We start from the raw sequence: 21835 nt of genomic DNA, 5'->3' as shown, positions 1-21835 counted from the left end.
CTTTCCTAGAAAGAATAGTGAGCCTGCACAGTAATTTAATAACCAGATTTGTGCCGGAGCTCTTAACGTTCTCTCCTCCCTCTCTGCTCTCAGCTGCGTAGGTCGGTGTGCCTGGCTCTGTCTAAGATGTGGTGCGACCCGCAGCTACACTACAGCATGCTGGAAAAGGCGTGCGAGGAAGAAGACGCCACGTTGGCCGAGTGTCTGATAGAAATGGGCGCCGACATCAACAAGAAGACCAAAACGGAATCTCTCATTTACCAGGTCAGAGGTCACAAAACCTCATGGAAGCAAGTTCATATGTCAAATCCCATCATGTTGATTTTCTGTTCACTCCTGTCACTGTCTGTTCTTTAGGCATATTGTTAAAAAATTATTTTATATCCATGTGATCGGTAACTACCATAAAGGACAGAAACGTACAGGTTAACTTAGATTTGACCTATGACCTTTACCGCAGCCAGTCACTGGGGGCGGCTACGGTTCAGACAGAAATTTCTGAAACTATTTGGTGGATTGTCTATTACTTGCAAATGTTAGCGCGCTTAACATTAGACCTGCTAAACATCAGCATGGCGACTGTGGCTCAGTTGGTAGAGCGAGTCGGCTAATGTCCGAAGGGTCGGCGGTTCGATCGGGTTCGATACCCATGTGAATGTGTATGACTGCTGTATGTTTGAGGAGGTGGTCGGAGAGGGGCCGTAGGCGCTGATTAGCTGCCACGCGTCCGTCAGTCTGCCCCAGGGCAGCTGTGACTACTATGTAATTTACCACCACCGTGTGTGTCTGTGTGAATTAATCGAGTCTGGACTCTGTAAAGCGCCTTGAGCTCTGAGAAAGACGCTCTATAACTCAAAGCCATAACGTTAGCATTGTCATGTTAGCATTTAGCTCAAACCCCCACTGTGCCTAAGCACAACCTCACATGGATGCACGGTTGTAGACACTTCTTGTTTGGACACTTTTTGGACTAAAAACCTGGAAAAAAAATTTCAGGACAATTCTGAAACTGTTAAAATATTAATTAGTTCATTATTCAGTCAATCAGCAGAATTTGGTTGCTTGTTATTTAACAGGTTGAATTGTAGATTTTAAGAATATAAATTGCTTAATGTTTTTTTCTGCCCTTCATGAGACAAAATAGTGTTTTGTGCAGATTTAATTAACATTTAATTCAGAACTGGTACCATGCAAATATCAGTGTTTTTAGATATCGTATGCACTAACAGGTAAAGCTGATAATGGTTGCTATTGTGCAGAATTAACAAAACTATGACTGTGACCAGACACTTCATGCTTTTGGTACTTGACATTTGTCGATACTCGGCACTAATGACACATTTTAAACTGTACCAAAAACATATTCAGTTCCAATACTCTGCCCTACTCATAGATAGATGAATCAATAATTACAATTAGAATAATCTCAATCAGCTCCTCTCTGCCGTCCGTTTCAGGTGTGTGCGAGAGGCGGACCTCTGGATCTGGTGGAGCTCTTGCTCAGTCGAGGCGCCCGAGAGCAGCACCTCCGCAGGGCTCTGGCTGTGAGTGTGAAACGGGGCGACGGACCCACAGTCATTCAGCTGCTTGGCCGTCTGGGTCTGGACCTCAACAACAGCGCCCTCTGCCTCGGGGGCTTCAGGCTGGGCCGCCTGGACGCCGCCTGGCTCAGCCCCCTGCTGGCTGAGAGAAGCAGGACACACAGTCTTCGTTGCAGCAACAGTGAGGAAGAGTTGATTCTCTGTTTTACAACACTGTAAACTTATTATATTTGAGTTCTGGCCTAAACAAGTCATTTGAAGGCAACGTTTCTGACATTTTCTAGACTGAATAGCTCCGTCTTAATCTCTATAAACTGTGCTCTGTGTTTAAGGTAAAGGTATGAGTTTGGCGAAGTACATTCACTCTTTCCAGAAGACTAAGAGTGTCAGCGGTCCTCGTGGATCTCTGGGCGACCCCTGTCTGACCTCCGGCTACATCTCTGACGAGAGCGACGACTCAAGCTTCAGCTTTGTCTCCATGGACGACAGCCTGTTTCTAAACGACGACATGGAGAGCGACGGTAAAGTTCAGACATCGGACATTTACGCCACAACGCACAACCAGGAGTTAGATTAAGATGTGCATTATTTGACCTATATTTAATTGAATTGATTTGTTTATAAGGATTTCTGTAAATGTGGCAGTTAGCCAGCTAGTTTATTATAAACTGCAACTCCTTGGCACAAACAATTTTCTAATTACAAATAATAAACAGTACCCTTCGAAAATTAAACAACCGTATTTTCCGCACTATAAGGCTATATGGACCAATATTGAGCCACAACAGGTCTCGCAACTACGGTAAGCAGCCGCCGACTCTATTTTCCCCCGTAGAAGAAGTAACGCACGGTGCATGTTGAGATATACGACATTTCAGTTCCATTTGTGTGTTTGTGTAAAGAGCCCAAAATGGCTCCTGTTAAGAGACACGCTTACGACGCAGAGTTTACACTCAAGGCCATTAGTCACACAGTAGAACACGGGAATAGAGCAGCAGCCAGAGAGTTTAACATGAACCAATCAATGGTGCGGAAGTGGAGGAAGCAACAAGACGACCTCCCCTGACTGTTTTGTTGACATTCCCTTTAGCGCAGCTCCATCTAATGGATGCAGAACGTAACCCCAGCCTCGACTGTAGCGTCTGTTCTATGCGCCTTATAATGTGGTGCGCCTTATATATGACAAAAGTTTCAAAATAAGACGTTCATTGAAGGTGCGCCTTATAATGTGGTGCGCCGTATAGTGCGGAAAATACGGTACATGGATCCGAGCGGTAACAAATATTGTTCCAACCTCAAACTGAGAGGAAACACAAACTGCTCTGCGGCAGTGAAAGTACAGCATATGGGCTGGTTTCTGATAGTGAAACGTTGTTTTCCTTTCCTGTGATAATAACGTCCTCACCTCACTCAGGTTCTTGTTATTTTGTAGGGAGTGATTCACTGTCAGGGGTTCTGTCTCCGAAGCCGCATAATAATTCAACAGAAGAGTTGAGCGGAGGGTCCTTTAGACGGAAGCAGGGGCGCCGGAGACACGCCAGTGCCGAGGTAAAACCTAATCATGAACAGCTGGTGTTTGATGCAGAACATTGTTTTCCCCCGGTGTAACACTGAACGCCCGAGCAAGTCTTTTCTTCCGGTGGCCATCAAACTCTGTAATTCATCTCCCCCCCAGTCAGGTAAGGAACAGTGGAGACACTGGCCCTCATTTATCAAACGAACGTACGGCAGAAAAACCAAGTCTCCAATCCAAATCCAAATCCAAGTTTGACCTCAGTGGGCGAGGCCTCCGAACCAGGACTATTTAAGTAACATGTTAATCACGATCAAATTCAGCCGCCGCATTTATCAAGGTCCGCTCATTCATACCCTGAGATTAGTCAGATACGAATGTTTCATAAATCACACGTGGGTCCTTTCCTACGACCAATTCTGCGCTCAGATCTGCACCCGTTCCCACGCAAGATTGATAAATGAGGCCCACTGTGTCCTGAGTAAATGTCACTTTATATCACTTATCTCACTTTATATCATCACTACATCACTTTATATCATCACTACATCACTTTATTTAGTCGTACTGTAACTTAGTTCTGTAGGAAATGCTGCTACGTTTTAAACACTGTTATCACTTATTGCTCCTTCTCACTTATTTAGTTTGTACTTATTTTATTTAATCTGCTGCTAAACTGCACGCTGCATATTGTTGTATATTGTATAAACCTACGTTTAACCACAATGTCTGTTGCACTCTGTCACATTTAGTTATTGTTGATTTATTTGATGTTAGCTTTACTTTTATTTGATTTATGTTTTTATGCTTATTGTCACTCTGATCCTTTCCCATCTTTGTATTGAAACTGTTTCACAATCATTTGCTTCTTGAATCTTGGATCTTGAATTGTTTTCCTTCGAGCTGCGTTAAAATAAAAATAAAGCAAAGTTTTTATTACTCCTAAGCGAAAGATTTACTTTTCCTGCAGTCCGTCTCTTGGTGAATATTCGCCTGTTCCCTCACTGTTGCTTCTTCTTTTCCAGAGTGTTCAAACCGAGCACAACGAGCATGCACATAGGAGATATGGAAGGACCGGCTCACGGCACAAAGGTATTTCCATCAGACTCTGTTTCCTTCAATGCACGAAAAATGTTTGCTTCTGAAACGACATACAAATGTTGACAATTTTGACTTTTTGTTGTAAAGCACTTTGTGGTTTTGTTTTCGAAAGGTGCAATATACACCTTATTTTTACCTTTATTCTTATTTTTAGTCCATTAACAGATAAAATGCTAACTATTTACTAATATTACAATACTTTTAGATAGTAATGAAATGCTCTTCTTCCTCAAACATGTTTACGATGTGTTCTTGAATATTATGAAACTTAATACATAGAAATCCACTTGTTCAGATATTATTTAATCGCATCTGGAGCTGCATCTTCTTGAAACACACATGGTGATAGACAACGATAGGACACACGTTTAAGTTAATTAAAGTAGTAAGAACAAACAAAATGATGTCACTTCTTCCTTGGTCTTTTAAATTTACAGTATTAATAAAACAACAGCTACAACTACGTCTACACGCTGCTGTTTTTGGTCTCCATAAAGTCACATCTGTTTAAGTTGGCTGATGAAAGTTTAGTGCATCTTTCAACAGAGGCTCAAAACATCCTCTAGACATCATTTATGCTGACGTAGCTGATGATTTGTTGTCTCCTCAGTGTTTGGATCTAGTGAGAGCCCTTCTTCGGCTCTGTCCAAAGAGAGGGAGAGGATCCGTCTGCTGGACCTGTCCGGGAACGAGCTGGCGTCTCTGTCCTGTCTGATGGATGACGGCTTCGTCCAGCAGCAGCTGGGACATCTCCTCCGCCTGGACCTCAGCCACAACAGTCTGCTGGAGTTTCCCTCAGCTCTTTGCCAGGTAGCGTCCAATCTGTGCCCAATCATCAACGTATCAAAAGATAAAAAAGGAAACCCACGCTGAAGGTTTGTTTGTTTCTGATCTGACAGAGTTTGAACAGTTTGACTCGACTGGACCTGCAGGGCAACCAGCTGCAGTCGCTGCCCGTGGAGCTGCTGTCTCTGCTGTCGCTGAGCATGCTCAACGTCTCTCGTAACTGCGTGGGTCCCCTGCTGACCTTCGACCCCGCCGTCACCTGCCCGTCGCTGCGGCAGCTCAATCTGTCCTTCAACAAAATCACCACGTTCCCTCACGAGCTGGGCCGCGCCATGGATCGCCTGGAGGAGCTGTTTATGGAAGGGTAGGCTGCGGGTGTTTTTTCACATGTCGACATGAGAATACGACACTCAAGTGAAGTGTTTTTTATATTTCTGGCACTTAAAGTGTCGTTAGTGTGGCAGTTATCAAGTGAATGCACTCACATTTATGCCACTTTTATGGTTTTGATGCATTCCCAACTACAACGCCACATGAGTTTCTCTAGACTTTCCCTTTTCCAAGAAAAGGAAATATGGACATTTAGAAATTATGAAATTTGATTCAAACTGTTTATTGCGTAGCAGGAAGCTGGGCGCTGCTCCAGTCATTATATAGTATTTCCCGAGATGGTCCAGCATATTAATGGGCTTTATAAAGACTTCTATTGTGTGTAAAAGGGTTTTGAAATGGCGCCTTCTGATATAAACGTCTGTATCGGTACAGAAGTATAATTAGATTATCGCCTGTTGTAGTGTTGTAGATCCAAATCATATTAAATACTATTGCATTTTCTTTATGGGTCAGATTTCTGAAAAATGTCCTGGATCAGGAACAAAGTCCTGGCCGGACTTTCCAACACATTTTTGTTGAAGACAGAAAACATGTTTTTGTGATGCTCCAAAACCAGTAATTTGCATCTCATCTCCCTCTACACCAGGGGTGTCAAACTCAGGCCCGTGGGCCAAATCTGGTCCGCGATATAATTTTATTTGGCCCGCAAGATCATATCAAGGTTCTCTGAGAGCTGGCCCGCGAGTATAAAGCAAATACAAGTCTACTTTTCTGTTAGCACACATGAGCATCCATGCTACCAGTCTCTGCAGACACACTTAATCCACCCCTCCCCAAAAAACGACCAAAACAAAGATGGAGAACAGGAGCTTTCAGCAGCGGTGGGAGGCAGATGATCTGTGTCTGAAGGTAAAGAGCTGTTGGTCTCGTCTGCAGAGCCACCGTGGCTGTAACCAAAGAATAAAACATAAGAAACACCACGACAAGAACAAGGAGCTGCACTGGAAAGGTTCAACGTTACACATCTGGAGAGAAGGGAAACATGCACATTTGCAGTCTTTTTTTTTTAGTAAAGAAAGATGAAAACACCACAAAAAAGTGATGAAATAACTAAAATTGACGCAAAACACCACAAAAACGTGACAAAAGAAAGATGTAAAACAGGAGCCTTCAGCACCGGTGGGAGGCAGATTATGTGTTTATGAAGGTAAAGAGCTGTTGGTCTCGTCTGCAGAGCCACCGTGGCTGTAACCAAAGAATCAAACATAAGAAACACCACGACAAGAACAAGGACCTGCACTGAAAAGGTTCAACGTTACACATCTGGAGAGAAGGGAACACATGCACGTTTGCAGTCTTTTTTTATTTGAGTTAATATTGAGTTTGGCCTGAAACTTTGTCCCAGCTTTCAAATTTGGTCCACTATGAATTGGAGTTTGACATCCATGCTCTACACAGTCATACTCGCCGTTTTTAACGTTCTGAATAACAGTTAATAATCTCACTCACTATATTCTTCGCTGTATTCTTCATGTCAAATCAGATTCCTCAGCAAAGAACTTCAACAGTGTTATTTCATGGCAGCATCATGCATCCGTGTGTGTAATTGCAGAACGAACTGTTATTCGTCTTCTTTCTCTTTTCAGTAACAGTGTAACTGAGCTGCGGATGCCTGTGTGTCTGCCGGAGATCAAGCTGCTCGATGCGAGCAAGAACAGCGTGGAGAACATTTCTGCAGACTTCCTGACCGGCTGCCCCAAACTGGAAACTTTCAGTGCCTCCATGAACAAAATCTGTGAGTGCAATCCTCTAAGGCTGCTCCCTTATTGCAAAAATCTTAATCGAGACAGCACAGATATTTAACATAATGACTCTGACTTCAAAACATCAACATTTCTTTAACTTTGAATATAATTCCACTCAAAAATGTCTCCAAAATGCAATGAACTGTTGCGCTACATTCATATTATGTGACGACACGGACGCATCTTTCCTGTCCTCTCCAGGCTCCCTGACACATCTCCCGAACAAGATCACAACTCTCAAACTAGCAAACAACAGCTTCACGTGTGTCCCCGAGGCTATCCTTAATCTCCCAAAGTAAGTCAGACCTTTCACCAGTTGATGCAAATGTAAGGAGAAATGAAAATGTTGTTGTGACGTGACATTTTTCTTTTTCCAAATGCCTCCATAACAGTTCACTCTCTTAATTTTCCAGTTTGCGGTCCGTGGACATGAGAACCAACAACATCTCTGCTCTGCCTGGTCCAGGACTCTGGGAGTCCAGCAATCTCAGAGAGCTGATGTTCAGTCAGAACTGCATCAAAGTTCTGGATCTGAGCGGGCCGATCCACAAATGGACCAGACTGGAGAAGCTCCACCTGAGTGACAACAAGCTCACTGAGGTAACATTGACATGATCTTCTAGCTTCCACGAGCCTTTATTTCATTGTTTTAACACCATTATTTGTTGGGAAGGTCCAGCACATCCTGGTGTAAACGATGACTGTGCGGTCTCTGTTCAGATCCCCCCACAGATCGGCCTGTTGGAAGCCCTGACCTCCTTGGACGTGAGTCGTAACACCAACCTGCGGTCCTTCCCTGATGAGATGGGGAAACTTGGCAGGCTGTGGGACCTCCCGCTGGACGGCCTTCGTCTCCAGCTGGACTTCAAACTCATCGGCAGCAAGACCAAAGACATTGTCAGGTCTGTTAATATATTAATGTTAAACGCTCTTTGAATACCACTTCATTATAATCTAAAATTCTCTGTCTTGAATTTGTGCAAAGAATGAACTAAATCTCATAATAAATGAATCCCTGTCCTCCTCTCTCAGGTTCCTGCAGCAGCGGTTGAAGAAGGCAGTGCCGTACTACCGGATGAAGCTAATTGTGGTGGGGAACGCCGGCAGCGGAAAGACCACCCTGATCCAGCAGCTGATGAAGCTGAAGCGCTCGCAGGTGAACTCGAAGCGGAACCCTGTCGGCATCGACGTCCGGGACTGGACCATCAGGGAGCGGGACAAGAAGAAGATGGAGCTGAACGTCTGGGACTTCTCAGGTTGGCCAACGTTAAAAGCACACAGTACGAAAAATGTTAGGTACCATGAACCTCTAGAAAAATTGTTTTAAGACACCGATTCAAATATATCACACATTTTAGGGCGCACTTACACTGTCCTTCTGAACCGCGCCCTGGGCTTTAGGGTACTTGCCCCCCCCTCCCTCTCCCCCCGCGCCCCAGGCCCGTTTGTACTCACACTACCTGAGCCTCGCGCAAAAGCTTCTTGCTGCCTATACATCATCACGCCGTAACACGTCACACGCATTGATTGACGTCATCGCGATGCGTCGCTTTGTTTACAAATCTTTTCGTAGACCTCAGAGTTTTTGTGCGTCTTGTCGACTGTTTTTGAATCTTTTCATCGACCAAATCTGCAGTAAACACTCCACCTCCATCACATCAACGTGAACCTTTCGCCGCCATTGTTGTTAAATGTCCGCGCATGGTCCCTTCTTCTATTTTCTATGTCCGAACAGGCGCACATAAATAACGTCAGAACCGCCGTAGGCCTCGTGCTCGTACACGTGCGCACTCTCGTGCTTGGCTACAAAAGCCCACCTCTCTAAGACGAGCCGTGGACAGCGAGCTGGCTGTAGTTATGCGCCGAGCGGTTGCACTCACACTGGTCAAACGCACTAGGCTTGACCCGAAAAAACGGTTTTGGCCTGGTGCGGAAGGACAGTGTGTGTGCGCCCTTAGAGAGGTGTATGGGTCATTTCTTCAGCTGCTTCTTTATCACACAGGTGGAGAGGAGTTCAGCGGCTCTCACCCTCACTTCCTGACTTCCAGAGCGCTCTACCTTGTGGTGTACAACCTCAGCAAAGGAGCCAGCGAGGTGGACGCCCTCAAGCCCTGGCTCTTCAACATCAAAGTGAGTCTCAAACCAGAGATCCATGTTTGTTCTCTCTTTGATTATTTACTACGCCATTGTTCTAATATGTCCTGTACGTTACTGATGAACGCTACAGAGAGCACAAAAGATCGGATATGGCAAAGAGCGTGACAAACGGATGTGCACTCCTGATGTGCATTTGTTATAGTATTAAGTCAGCTGCAGCTTCATATGTGTTGAGGCTTTGTTAACTGTCCTAAAGCCTGTTTACTATTAACAATGTACTTTACATTGAATACACCAAGATGAAACAGGAGGTATAGAGGACAAAAGCTGCCACTGTAAAAATAAAATAAATAAATGACTCTATAAATGAATTAATATGCAATTAAATGTACCAAAAATATTATTAAAACTGAAAAAATGTGACATAAATGATTTATGTTATAATTTGCTTCTTTATTCATTTGCGTTTTTGTATTTATTCATTCATCTTTGTTATTAATTGTTACATTTATATAATATATAATAATTATATTTTGCATTATTTATTTTAAGAGTAGTAATTCAAATAAATAAAGAAATTCATATTTTAATTATATTTTAAATGTATTCATAGATGCATTTCATTTTATTTTAAAAAGAAATTGAGAAATCTAATCATATTTATTGTTTACATTTTTCTGAATCAATATAGTTGTGGGAACTGTTTAATTTGAAAATATCATCATGTAATTGAAATCTAATTATATATAATAATAATAAATGTTAAAAATTGGAAACATTGTCACATCATTGACAGATTTCACTTATTTTAAAACAAAAAAAACCCTGAAATTTTTAAAGATACAAAACCACAACTCACTTATTAACACATGATGTACATTATTATATGTACATCATGTGTATATATATATTATATTATATTATGTTTATATTTGTGCACTTCAGGCCGTGGCCCCTCTGTCCCCGGTCATCCTGGTGGGAACCCACACAGACGTGAGTGATGAGCTGCAGCTTCAGGCCTGTCTGACCAAGACCAAAGAGGAGCTGCTGAGCCACCAGGGCTTCCCTGCCATCAGGGACTACCACATGGTCTCTGTCTACGAAGACTCCGACGCCATGGCCAAGCTCCGCAAGGCCATCGCCAGGGAAGTCACCAATTTCAAGGTAAAAGGACAAAAACAACAGACTCAACCTTATTCCTTCTCTAGCTCTCCCCTGTCCTCACCTCCTCTCCCTTCCACAGATCCAGGGTCAGCCTGTGATGGGCCAGCTGGTTCCAGACAGCTACGTGGAGCTGGAGCGCCGGGTTCTGCAGGAGAGGACCAGGGTTCCCCCGGAGTTTCCCGTCCTCAGGCTCCAGGAGCTGCTGCAGCTCATCCAGGAGAGTCAGCTGCAGCTGGAAGAAGCTGAGCTGCCTCACGCTGTCCACTTCCTCAGTGAAGCCGGTGAGTCAATCCAGGGCTGCTGCATTCAACATCACACAGGCCTTCACATTACCTTGATATACCTTTAATCAAATAGAGCGTCCTAATTCATTAACATCCTTCAGCTCTCCACTCAAGTGAATTGTGTAGCAGGCAGAAAACAGAGAGTGATTGTATGATTTAAATCTTACTGTGTCTCCCCTTTGCAAACATTGGCAGTTCCTTTCTCAGATACAGATGGGAGGAGAAATAGTAGCGTTTTTACAGAGATGCAGCTTTTCTACGCACTGAAATGTCCTGATTATATGTTTCAAATATTGCCTCAATATAACTGGTTGTTTCTTTTCCTCCTCTTTGCCACTGCAGGGGTTTTATTGCACTTTGATGACCCTGCACTTCAGCTCCAAGAGCTCTACTTCATCGACCCGCAGTGGCTGTGCAACATCATCTCTCAGGTAGCTTCATCTAAACACCCAGAAGCAATCACACATGCTTCAAGCTGACAAACAAACAAACAAACAAAGCAACCGACTAAAATCTCCTTTTGCTCTCTGTGTAGAAGCTGACATTAAAGAGCTGTGGCTTCTGGGAGCATCCTAAAGGGGTTGTCCAGCGCTCGGTGGTGGAAAAGTTTCTCTTTGAGACCAAATGTTTCCCCAAGAGCCACCTGACGCAGTTCTTCAAACTGCTGGAGAAGTTTCAGATCGCTCTGCCCTTCGGCGAGGACCAGCTGTTGGTACCCAGCAGGTGTGTTTTATATCTGCAGCTACAGATGTCAGTTGTCAGTGTTCGTGTGTTGTGTCTGGATTAAACCATTGTAGAGGGGCCAAATACATCATCGTTACAATATTTTTGCCTGTAACCACTCATCTTTTCTGTTCCAGTTTGTCCAAACACAGACCGGTGATCGAGCTGCCTCACTGTGAGAACTCAGAGGTGATTGTGCGTCTGTACGAGATGCCGTACTTCCCCATGGACTACTGGTCTCGCCAGATCAGCCGTCTACTGGAGGTCTCTTCTTACTTGCTTTGTGGAAGAGGTAAGAAGACACTCTTTCATCAGTGGTGCTCCTCTGCAGATACAAATTCAAAGAAAGATGTTGTATAAAAAGGAACTCTCGCTGTGTGGTATCCAGGAAAAGCGGTGCGACCCAACCGGATCTACTGGAGGAGAGGCGTGTACCTGAGCTGGTCCCCGGAGGCCTACTGTCTGGTGGAGGCTGCCTCAGTGGAGAACCCTTCCAGCTTCGTCAGGATAACCGTTCCCTCTTCACGCAAAGGTGCGGCTGTTTAAAAAAGATTCAACACACTTAATACCTACGACGTGAAAAGAGTTAACCGTTGTCTCTCATCTACCTCAGGCCGGGTGCTGCTGGGTCAGGTGGTGGATCACATCGACTCCCTGCTGGAGGAATGGTTTCCTGGCCTGCTGAACACGGACATGCACGGCAGCGGCGAGGCTCTGCTGAAGAAGTGGGCTCTCTACAGCTTTGAGGACGGCCAGGAGTGGAGCAGGATTCTCCTCGAGGACCTCTTCCAATATTTTGACAATGGTACATAAATCACACTAAAAACCTAAAACAACCTCACTTCACTTCATCATCCCACGCGCACGGTTCAGTCATCTAAATGTTATAACGTCGATTACCTTATCACTCATAGATTTCCTGATGCCGAACCCGGAGGACCGCCGCTGCACACTTCCCATCTCTCAGATCGCTCCTGACTTGGTGCTGAGTGACCAGCCTGCAGCAACAATACTGGACAGTGAAGAGCTGCATGTAGACATGTCTAAAGAGAACCGACTGGGTACCCCCATCTCATTTACACACATAATAATTGAAATACTTCTTTTACACTTAATTAAAACTTAAAATTTCTATTTCTGTTTATGATCTTTTCTTCAAAGACCGTAAAAAAAAGTTTCTTCTTCTCCTTCCATTGAACAAAAGTGAAGCCAAAATATCAGATACGGATGCCGCCATGTTGTAATTTTGCAACCAGCGTCTGCACATCAGGCCATATTTTTTTTGTTTTTAAGATTTTATATAATATGAGACAGTACAAAGAACCACAAGACATAAACACATAAAAACAGATACAAACAGACAGTCACATAAAGATAAAATAATAATAAAATAAGTAAATAAATAAAGTAAAATAAGAATAGCAGTAGCAATGCACAATTCAATATTTCCTGTGCTTATTCAGTCACTTTTCATATTCACACCCCTATACATATTACTCCATTAGACCATTCTTAGGGACCATACCCCTGCAAAAATATCAAGTTTTTATAGCATCAAATAACTGGTTAAAACCAAACTTATCAGGAAAATCAACACTTAAAGAAACATCAGCCGGATAAAATTTACGTAAAAGACAGAAAACATTTTTACTATAATGAAAAAACGCATCTTTGTATTGTTTCTTTTGTTTTGTTTTTCTTCAAAAATCGTAAAACTGTACAAAAGTGAAGCCAAAATATCAGATGCGGATGCCGCCATGTTGTAATTTTGCAACCAGCGTAACGGTGCGAATCAGGCCATATTGAAGTCCTCTCCATACACCGTGTTTTTTTTGTTTTTTTTAATGATTTTATTTTAATATGAGACAATACAAAGAACCATAAGACAGACACAGTCACATACAAATAAAATAAATAAAGTAAAATACGAATAGCAGTAGCAATGCACAATTCAATATTTCCTGTGCTTATTCAGTCACTTTTCATATTCACAACCCTTTACATATTACTCCATTAGACCATTCTTAGGGACCATTCCCCTACAAAAATATTAAGTGAGTTTTTATAGCATCAAATAGTCAAAGTCAAATTCAAGTCAAAGTCTTATTGGTTTATTGTCAATTCTTCACATGAACAAGACGTACAAGGAATCGAAATTACGTTTCTCCCTCTCCCATGCGTAGACTAGACAAGACAAGGACAAGACACAATTAGTAAAGTGGTAAGTGACACAACGTAAATTATCTAACTGCTATAGCAACAAAACAATACAATAGTAATCATAAAAATACTAAAAATAAAAATAAATAACTGGTTAAAACCAAACTTATCAGAAAAATGAACACTTAAAGAAACATCAGCCGGATACAATTTATGTTAAAGGCAGAAAACACTTTTGGGAAAAATGTATTTCAGGTGTTCATAGATTTTTTTAGTTTTACTAACATTGAGGACGTTTATGAGCAATACTGCAGCCAGCCACCGGGGGGCGATTGAGATGTTTTGGCTTTACTTTTGCAAAGTTGTGAACCTGTCTTTGTCTTTCTTGGGCAAAAAAAGTAGCGATTTTTCAACTGAAACACTTAAATATATATAATTTGTCTACAGGGGACGGAGGCTTTGGGACTGTCTATCGAAGTGTCTACAAAAATGAAGACGTCGCCGTGAAAATATTCAACAAGCATGCATCTGAGATTTACATCTACAGACTCCTCAGACAGGTACCACAGAGGATTAAAATGAGACGCTAAAAGGCCCCTACGGTTGCTGTGTTCATGTACATTGACACAGTGCCTTGTCCTGGGTTTCTCCAGGAGTTGGCCGTGTTGGGTCGCCTCCGTCACCCCAGTCTGGTGGGTCTGCTGGCAGCCGGCGCAGCTCCTCAGGTCCTGGTGATGGAGCTGGCCCTGCGAGGCTCACTGGACTCCCTGTTTGAACGTGAGAATGGCAGCCTCAACCGAAAGCTCCAGCACAGAATCGCCCTGCAGGTGTCCGACGGACTCAGGTACAGAGTGAGCGATGATGGCATTAACACGCCTCGCCTTCTTCAGCCTGCAGTTGTGTTTTTCTTTAGAATAAAATAAGATGTTGGAAAGTTAGTTCCTCAGGTTATTGTTTTAACCCGTGTGATCAGGTACCTTCACTCAGCCATGATCATCTATCGGGATCTCAAGCCCCACAACGTCCTGCTGTTCAACCTGAAGACCGACTCTGAGATCATCGCCAAGATTACCGACTACGGCATCGCTCAGTACTGCTGCAGCATGGGAGTGAGGAGCTCCGAGGGCACGCCAGGTCAGACGCCTGCTCAAACTTTACACGTCTCTATTATATTTAACGTCATTTATTAAAACCTTTCCATTGCAATACATTTTGTGTAGCTTTTAAAATGGATTGCTGCATATCCGGCAGGTTTCCGAGCACCAGAGGTCGCCCGAGGTAATGTGATCTACAACCAGCAGGCTGATGTGTTCTCGTTTGGCCTGCTGCTCTACGACCTCCTGACCTGCGGTGAGCGCATCTCGGACGGCATGAAGTTCCCCAGTGAGTTTGACGAGGTTGCAGTGCAGGGGAAACTGCCAGGTAATCATTAAAGAGCTCTGTTGTTTGTTGTTTAAAGGGATAGTGCTGATGTTTTGAAGTGCGGTTGTATGAGGTACTTATCCATAGTCAGGGTGTTACCTACTGTAGATTGGCACAGAGACAGTAGTTTGGACAGTTCCCGACTTGGAAGTTAAACAATCTACTGCTGTGGATGCAACTGGGCAAGAGGCAAAAATATTTTAACACTAACACTGTCCGTCCGTACCCTGCTACGGGCTTTAGGGTACTTGCCCCCTCTCTCCCTGAAGGCCAGGCCCGTTTGTACTCACACTACCTGGGCCTCTGCGAATGCTTCTTGCCTGTCTTACGCCATCACGCCGTAACACGTCACACGCATTGATTGACGTCATCGCGATGTTTTGCTTTGTTTACAAATCTTTCCATAGACCTCTGAGTTTTTGTGCGTCTTGTCGACTGTTTTTGAATATTTTCATCGACCAAATCTGCAGTAAACACTCCACCTCCGCATCACACCAACGTGAACCTTTCGCCGCCACTGTTTTATGCCGGAAATAACAATTGTTGTTTCACTATCTTATTTTTCATACATTTCTGCCTAAGGTAAGTCACAACATTCACTGTCTTGTACACAGATCCAGTAAAACACTACGGGTGCTCACCTTGGCCGGGCTTCCAGGCGCTGATGAAGGACTGTTTGAAGGAAACCCCTCAGGGTCGACCCACTGCTGCTCAGGTTAGGACCTGAACGCCATTTTACTGAAAAAGTCAGAGAGCTACAAAGAAGGCAGAGCACTGTAGAGAGAAGCTGTGGTGCAACGCCCCCTAGTGGTTTCATGATGATGATGATGATGATGATTTAAGAGCGCGTACACAATACACAATTATGTATTTGTGTGCAGGTGTTTGATAGGCTGAATTCAGGGGAGATGCTGTGCCTGATGAGGGAGCTGGTGGTTCCCCGGGCGTTCAACGCCGAGTGCTTCACAGTGAGCTCTGGCAGCGAGGACGGCCCCTCGAACAGCCACAGAGCCTGGCTGGGTGGAGGCAGCAGCACCCAGAGACACGGCTCCATCACAGCCGTGGACCTGGACACCAGCACAGTCACTACACAGGTGCCACCATCACCGGCTCTTCAGCTCTTTGAATACGTTTCTATCGTGGGTCTTCTGACTTTTCCATAAATGAAGCACGCTTCATTCATACTTCATGTTGGCTCTCTCACTCCTGCAGGAGATCGACACCAGTCCCGTTTTGTGTCTTGTGACGGTCCAAATCCCGACCGAGGCCTGCGATTGGCTGGTGGCGGGCACCCAATCTGGCTCCTTAGTGGTCATCAGCACTCAGGACATGTCGACTTGGCACCACCTGCAGAGTGTCACAGACGCCGTCACCTCACTGTACTTCCATGTAAACCCTCGTCGCACGTAAGATTTCAATGATTTCTTGTGCAAATAATAGAAGTTAAGGCCTGACTAGAATATCCAGGGCTATGGAAACAAAAATAACAAATAACTAATTTCTTTTTTCAGGCTACTATTTGTGGCGTCCTGGTGTATGTCTGTTTCAGGCTTCTTGCTAAATAAAACTTATAATCTGTAGCATTTTCATATCGATGCATTCCAGTTTTGCAGATTTGAATGTGTAGAAATGAAATTGTCACCACTTAAGTTTGCATTTTGTATAAATCTTCTAGCAGACCGTTGAATGACATATTGCAGTGTGTGCAAATTTACAATTTAGATGATAACGCTGAGTCTACAACCTTTTTAGGAGAGTTCCTTTTGATGTTTTTTGTTGTTTTTTTCAGCCAAAGAAAGAATTACTTGCTGGTTGGGACTGCGAATGGAGTTCTCACTGTTTATGAGGACTCTGTACTCAAGGTAAATATTAGATATTAAATAAAAGATCCAGTGTTTCTTCTTTCATCTATTCTGACATTTTGCCCCTATGTTCGTCCCACCTTCTCCTCCCGTTCTGGAAATGTTCGATACTGTATCCAGCAGCAGTTTGGTACCGCATTTTCTTCTTGTTCTCGTCCCTCCAGCAGGACAACGGGCAGCCGGTAAAAACTGTCACTGTGGGAAACGTCAGCACGCCCGTCATGTGTCTGAGTCAGTCGGTGCATTCGCTGGACAGCAGGGCCGTGTGGGCCGGCTGCGGGACCAAGATCCTCTCCTTCACTGCCGACTATGACGTCTGCAGGAGCATCGACACGAGACCGAACCTCATCTTCCAGTGAGTCCAAGTCATGTAGGAGGGGGGCAGCCGGAGTTAAAAGTTAAGAGGGTGTTGGATTCAAATCGGCTCAGACTGAATCCAATTCAGTTTGTGTTTGTGAAGCTGGACGGAACTGAAAGATCTCTGCATGTTTGACAAGATAAAGGATTAAGGAAAAGAGTTGTGATTAAATAAGAGTGAAGCCTTGGTTTTTAGTCAAAATCTGTGTGTATCCGTGTGCTCTCCAGGCAGCAGCGGCCGTTGGGAGGTGAAGCGTGTGTGTCTCAAATGGTTGTGGATAAATATGTTTACCTGAACAAAGCCGGGACACCGACCGTCGAGGTTTGGGATAAGAGGAGCGATAGGATGGTGGACTGCATCGACTGCGCTCAGATCATCAGGTACACACACACACACACACACACACACACACACAGACGTTTGTTGCATATCTATTTATGCTGTATTTAATTGTTTGCTGCTTTTAGTTTTTCTTACAAAAACAAACAGGCACACATAACATCATATCCCAAAGGAAGTGATTGTTTTGCATTTTTGCTATAAGACACGGCTGTTTCCCGCCCCGAGTAAACAAAAGATTAAAGGAGTTAACGTTATAGAAACGGCCACTGTGGCAGAGTAGAAACAATAGAGAATGAGCACCATGTGGAGAAATGTTGACATCATCGCACATTTGACTAATGAGGGGTCGTTGGATAGTAGAGAAACCACACCAGCGCATCAGTGAGCAGTGTATTTACGTGTATTCTTGTTAGACTTCATCCATTCAGGTGTTCTAACGACTGCAGCTGTATCTCCTCTCCCTGCAGACATGACTCCGGCTGCAGAGGCAGGCAGGGCAGCGAGGTGGAGCTGCCCACTGAAGCAGCCCCCTCCTGGGCCAGAGTGAAGGCCCTGCTGGTGCAGAGCGCCGCAACGCTCTGGATCGGCACCAGAGGGGGCTCCCTGCTGCTGCTGGAGCTCTCCAAACACCAGGTGCTGCAGGTCATCGGCCCGTGCTGCCACTCCATCCGCAGCATCGCCTGTGCACTCATAGGTGGGTGCTTAACTTTGATGCATTCGTTACGTGTTTAGTGTTGTTTTTATGAGCTTGGTGCCAGAACTCCTTGCGATGTACTGTCATAATGTCCGTGTTTTTTGTGAGAAGACACAAACGTTTACAATCCAGTCACCAGAAAAAAACGTTGGTATTGTGTCTCTGCAAACCACAGATATGATGAATACCGACTTTATTGAACGCTGCACATCGTTCTCATACTTCTCTGAATTGACGCTCAGTGGACGCAGTTTTAAAGCCACGGTTAACGTTGAGAATTCAAACAAAAACTACGAACGTAACTTAGGTTTAGGCATAAAAAACTACACGGCTAGGTTTAGTAAAAGATCCTGGTTTGGGTCAAAATAAGTTTCACTTTAAAATGGGACAGACACGAAGAGGACACAAACTGCCCGTCTCCCGGGTGACAGTCCGGTCAGCTGTGTGCTTGACCCGACCATTTTGTGAGAGAAACCTCATGCTCACACTATTTGATCTCGTTGGATGTTGGAGCCCCATGTTGCTTAAATTTGCATATTAAAAGGGAAAAAAAGTATTTTGTTGAAACTATAACCGCTGCCTCTTCGAGTGAGGAGTCCATCCTGACACCTGTTATATAATATATCTTAATATAGAGGGATTTTGCTTATGATTGACCTAATTAGCACAAGTGTTAATGTGTTGTATGAGATAGTGAACTGCAGACTTCAGCCACAGCTTCAAGATTTCTGCCGTAATTCTGTGCGTTCATGAAGAAGCAGCTGTGTAGCGTTCGAGCTCTAGATTACATTAAAGACATACATAACCCTGCAGCAGAAACACCTGACAACATGAATGACAATAAGAAGGAAGGAATTTCATTCATGTCTTCGTAGTGAGTCACGGTCTGTTGTGTGAGAAAATGTGTGAAGCATGCCGCTCACAGTTCGCCTGCGTATTGAATTCAATATGTCTCCCTTTCAAAAAAGCAACTGGACTTGGTTATTTGTCTAGGAAGACGTTTCACCTCCCATCCAAGAGGCTTCATCAGTTCATGTACGCATCTGACCAGGCTGGGACTGGACTAGGACCAGGACCAGGACCAGGACCAGGACCAGGCTGGGACTGGTCCAACTAACTGGTGTGAGATCCAGGTATTTAACCTTTCACAGTGACATCATCCGCCTTGTGAGAGGTTAAATACCTGGATCTCACACCAGTTAGTTGGTCCAGTCCCAGCCTGGTCCTGGTCCTGGTCCTGGTCCTGGTCCAGTCCCAGCCTGGTCCTGGCCCTGGTCTTGGTCCTGGTCCAGTCCCAGCCTGGTCAGATGCGTACATGAACTGATGAAGCCTCTTGGATGAGAGGTGAAACGTCTTCCTAGACAAACAACCAAGTCCAGTTGCTTTTGACTGAAACTGCTTTGAGGAGAACGACGACCTGGACACATGAGAACATTCAGAGGCCCCCAGCATCTGAACAAATCCTTCTGCGAGGCGGCTGTGTCTTGTCGTCAGTAATTACGGCTTATTCTTTTCACAAACAGAAACACTAAACTGGAAGAACGTGGTCCTGGTTTTGGGCCAAAGACTTCCACAAGGCAACAGTCACTTTGGTGAGTCTGACGGTTCATTTGTTTGTTCCACACTTTCTAAAAAACAGTCGACCTGCTGTGTGACTTTCCGCACATTCAGCCTGAAGTGTGAGTTTGTGTCTCTGCTCTCAGCCGAGGAGTCGGTGCTGATGGTGTGGAACAGCACGCTGCCGATGGAGGTCAAGGACCTGAAAAAACACTGTGAGAAAAGAGAGCAGATCGCAGTCAGAATGAGAGAGCAGCTCCATCATGACTGAGCCCACACGTTTGTATGTATTTTATAACCTTTGTAACCGTTCTTTTCATGTCTGTGTTTTTATTTTATTGGCATATATTTCATTTAATTTGGCTCACACAAGCAACATCAAGAAATGCCTGTATTATATTATATTATCACGATAGAGCTGTACCCAGCAATAACGTTGATATAAGTTCTAAATCAACGTTTGAATACAAGACAACTTCTTTATTTTTTTGCACTTTATCGGTTTGTTTAAACTGGTATTTCTACGCACTTCTACATTGTCATCAATGCGTGTGACGTGTTACGGCGTGATGACGTATAGGCAGCAAGAAGCATTTGCGCGAGGCCCAGGTAGTGTGAGTACAAACGGGTTTGGGGCGCGGGGGGAGAGGGAGGGGGGACAAGTACCCTAAAGCACGGGGCGTGTTTTTATTTTTGTACCAGGCTTGTTTTTATTTTTTTGGAGGTTAAAGTTCATGAATAATTAGGGGCGTGGCCTCTTGAGTGACAGCTAGTCGCTGGCCCTCACTTCTCCTCGGAGATATACTCCAGCCAAATTAACGTATCTCCCTCCCCTCAACGTCACATACATGCCCTTTTTTGGTTCCTACCCTATGTAAAATATGACCACATACATTTAAAGCTTTAGCGGAAAACCTCAACAGAAGCTCAGAATGTAAAAAAATCAGGTTGTTTGGTACAGCTCTGTCATGATAAAGATTTCAAACATTGCCCTGATAGACTGGCGTCCTGTCCAGGGTGGACCCCGCCTCACGCCCGACGTCAGCTGGGATCGGCCCCAGCCCCCCGCGACCCCGACAGGGACAAGCGGCTGAAGATGAATGAATGAATAACCAACCAGTAGTAGTAATAGTGGTGGCAGTAACTACAGTACCAATTATTTTTTGTAATTTTTTTGCAGGATGTTCGTGGAAAAGGGATCAACACTCCGGTGGATGGATGCATCAGCAGGGCACAGTGAAGGAGATGTTTTACCTCATTTTCTGACCGGCCATACTGACTTCCCAGTGCACTGACCAATGAGGAGGGGGGGGGGGGGCACATTGCAACGAATCAATCAACAACAACAAAACTGACTTGAGAATTTGCACACTTTTTGAAATAATTTGCCGTGTTTTACGAGACAATCTTTGTCGTTTGTGGAGAGACGTTTTATTTTTTCTAAAAGGGACACAGATGGTCAGGGCTAACGTGCGTTTGTTATCAGAGCAGCGCAGATGTGCAGGAAGACCTCCTGCTCCTTAGCAATAGAGATGTTTAACTCTAGTATTGTTTTAATACAGAAACAGAAACTGGACAGAAAGCCAAAGGAAGAAAAGCCTCTAAAAGTGTATATTTGATTATTTATCCTCATCCCCGTGTGTGTTTGCGCGTGTGTGTGTGTGCGTACGTGTGCGTGTGTGTGTTTACCCATGAGCTTGTTCACTCAACATGAGTAAACAGGACTTTTCCAATGCTGCAGGCTCTGTACAAAGTTTTATGTCCTTTTACCTAAAGTCACTGACGGTGATGGTGTCGAACTGTCAGTAAATGCTATTTTATGTACTGTGATTGCTCTCTGTTGGTTTGTCACACACAGGAGACTCTTTTACAAGTACTTGAATTAAATGTTTTGCTATTTGATTTACAGATTTTTTTACTTCTTTTCAGAGTAAACTACATTACGCGTGTTGTGTTTGTGGTTGGATATTGGAACATTAACATTCACGTTATGTATTTCAGAGGAATAGTGACCAACTTGAACCTGAAATTAGGCCTTAACACAAAGACAAAAGACACAACAACGCGTTAGTTTCAGGGTATGGACCATATTT

The 21835-nt window shown here is 44.1% G+C and overlaps 1 protein-coding gene across 2 annotated transcripts in view; it reads left to right on the top strand.

Annotated features, from left to right (window-relative positions):
• Positions 1 to 21650, top strand: part of lrrk2 (leucine-rich repeat kinase 2) — a 42373-nt gene extending 20723 nt beyond the window's left edge. The window contains exons 18-52 of one of the 2 annotated variants that reach the window (XM_083916193.1): positions 94 to 264; positions 1458 to 1722; positions 1874 to 2062; positions 2974 to 3089; positions 4080 to 4146; positions 4766 to 4965; positions 5055 to 5305; positions 6921 to 7069; positions 7281 to 7374; positions 7493 to 7679; positions 7800 to 7981; positions 8112 to 8335; positions 9082 to 9209; positions 10122 to 10340; positions 10420 to 10621; positions 10967 to 11055; positions 11160 to 11347; positions 11485 to 11639; positions 11736 to 11879; positions 11961 to 12152; positions 12262 to 12408; positions 13955 to 14067; positions 14161 to 14351; positions 14481 to 14641; positions 14759 to 14929; positions 15544 to 15644; positions 15811 to 16023; positions 16142 to 16335; positions 16719 to 16791; positions 16956 to 17146; positions 17377 to 17529; positions 17959 to 18185; positions 19709 to 19777; positions 19889 to 20025; positions 20923 to 21650. In XM_083916193.1, coding sequence (XP_083772319.1) covers positions 94 to 264; positions 1458 to 1722; positions 1874 to 2062; positions 2974 to 3089; positions 4080 to 4146; positions 4766 to 4965; positions 5055 to 5305; positions 6921 to 7069; positions 7281 to 7374; positions 7493 to 7679; positions 7800 to 7981; positions 8112 to 8335; positions 9082 to 9209; positions 10122 to 10340; positions 10420 to 10621; positions 10967 to 11055; positions 11160 to 11347; positions 11485 to 11639; positions 11736 to 11879; positions 11961 to 12152; positions 12262 to 12408; positions 13955 to 14067; positions 14161 to 14351; positions 14481 to 14641; positions 14759 to 14929; positions 15544 to 15644; positions 15811 to 16023; positions 16142 to 16335; positions 16719 to 16791; positions 16956 to 17146; positions 17377 to 17529; positions 17959 to 18185; positions 19709 to 19777; positions 19889 to 20013 — 5541 coding nt within the window. In that variant the 3' untranslated portion in view covers positions 20014 to 20025; positions 20923 to 21650. Of the gene's footprint in view, positions 1 to 93; positions 265 to 1457; positions 1723 to 1873; positions 2063 to 2973; positions 3090 to 4079; positions 4147 to 4765; positions 4966 to 5054; positions 5306 to 6920; positions 7070 to 7280; positions 7375 to 7492; positions 7680 to 7799; positions 7982 to 8111; positions 8336 to 9081; positions 9210 to 10121; positions 10341 to 10419; positions 10622 to 10966; positions 11056 to 11159; positions 11348 to 11484; positions 11640 to 11735; positions 11880 to 11960; positions 12153 to 12261; positions 12409 to 13954; positions 14068 to 14160; positions 14352 to 14480; positions 14642 to 14758; positions 14930 to 15543; positions 15645 to 15810; positions 16024 to 16141; positions 16336 to 16718; positions 16792 to 16955; positions 17147 to 17376; positions 17530 to 17958; positions 18186 to 19708; positions 19778 to 19888; positions 20026 to 20922 lie in introns of those variants that run through there. The other variant, XR_014593261.1, reaches the window with a different exon arrangement.
• Positions 21651 to 21835: the final 185 nt, after the last annotated feature.

The sequence above is a fragment of the Echiichthys vipera genome, assembly GCF_963691815.1.
Source record: "Echiichthys vipera genome assembly, chromosome: 7".
In the NCBI taxonomy this organism is placed as follows: domain Eukaryota; kingdom Metazoa; phylum Chordata; class Actinopteri; order Perciformes; family Trachinidae; genus Echiichthys; species Echiichthys vipera.
The sequence above is the reverse complement of the archived record's forward strand: the minus strand, read 5'-3'. Positions and strand labels throughout refer to the sequence as shown.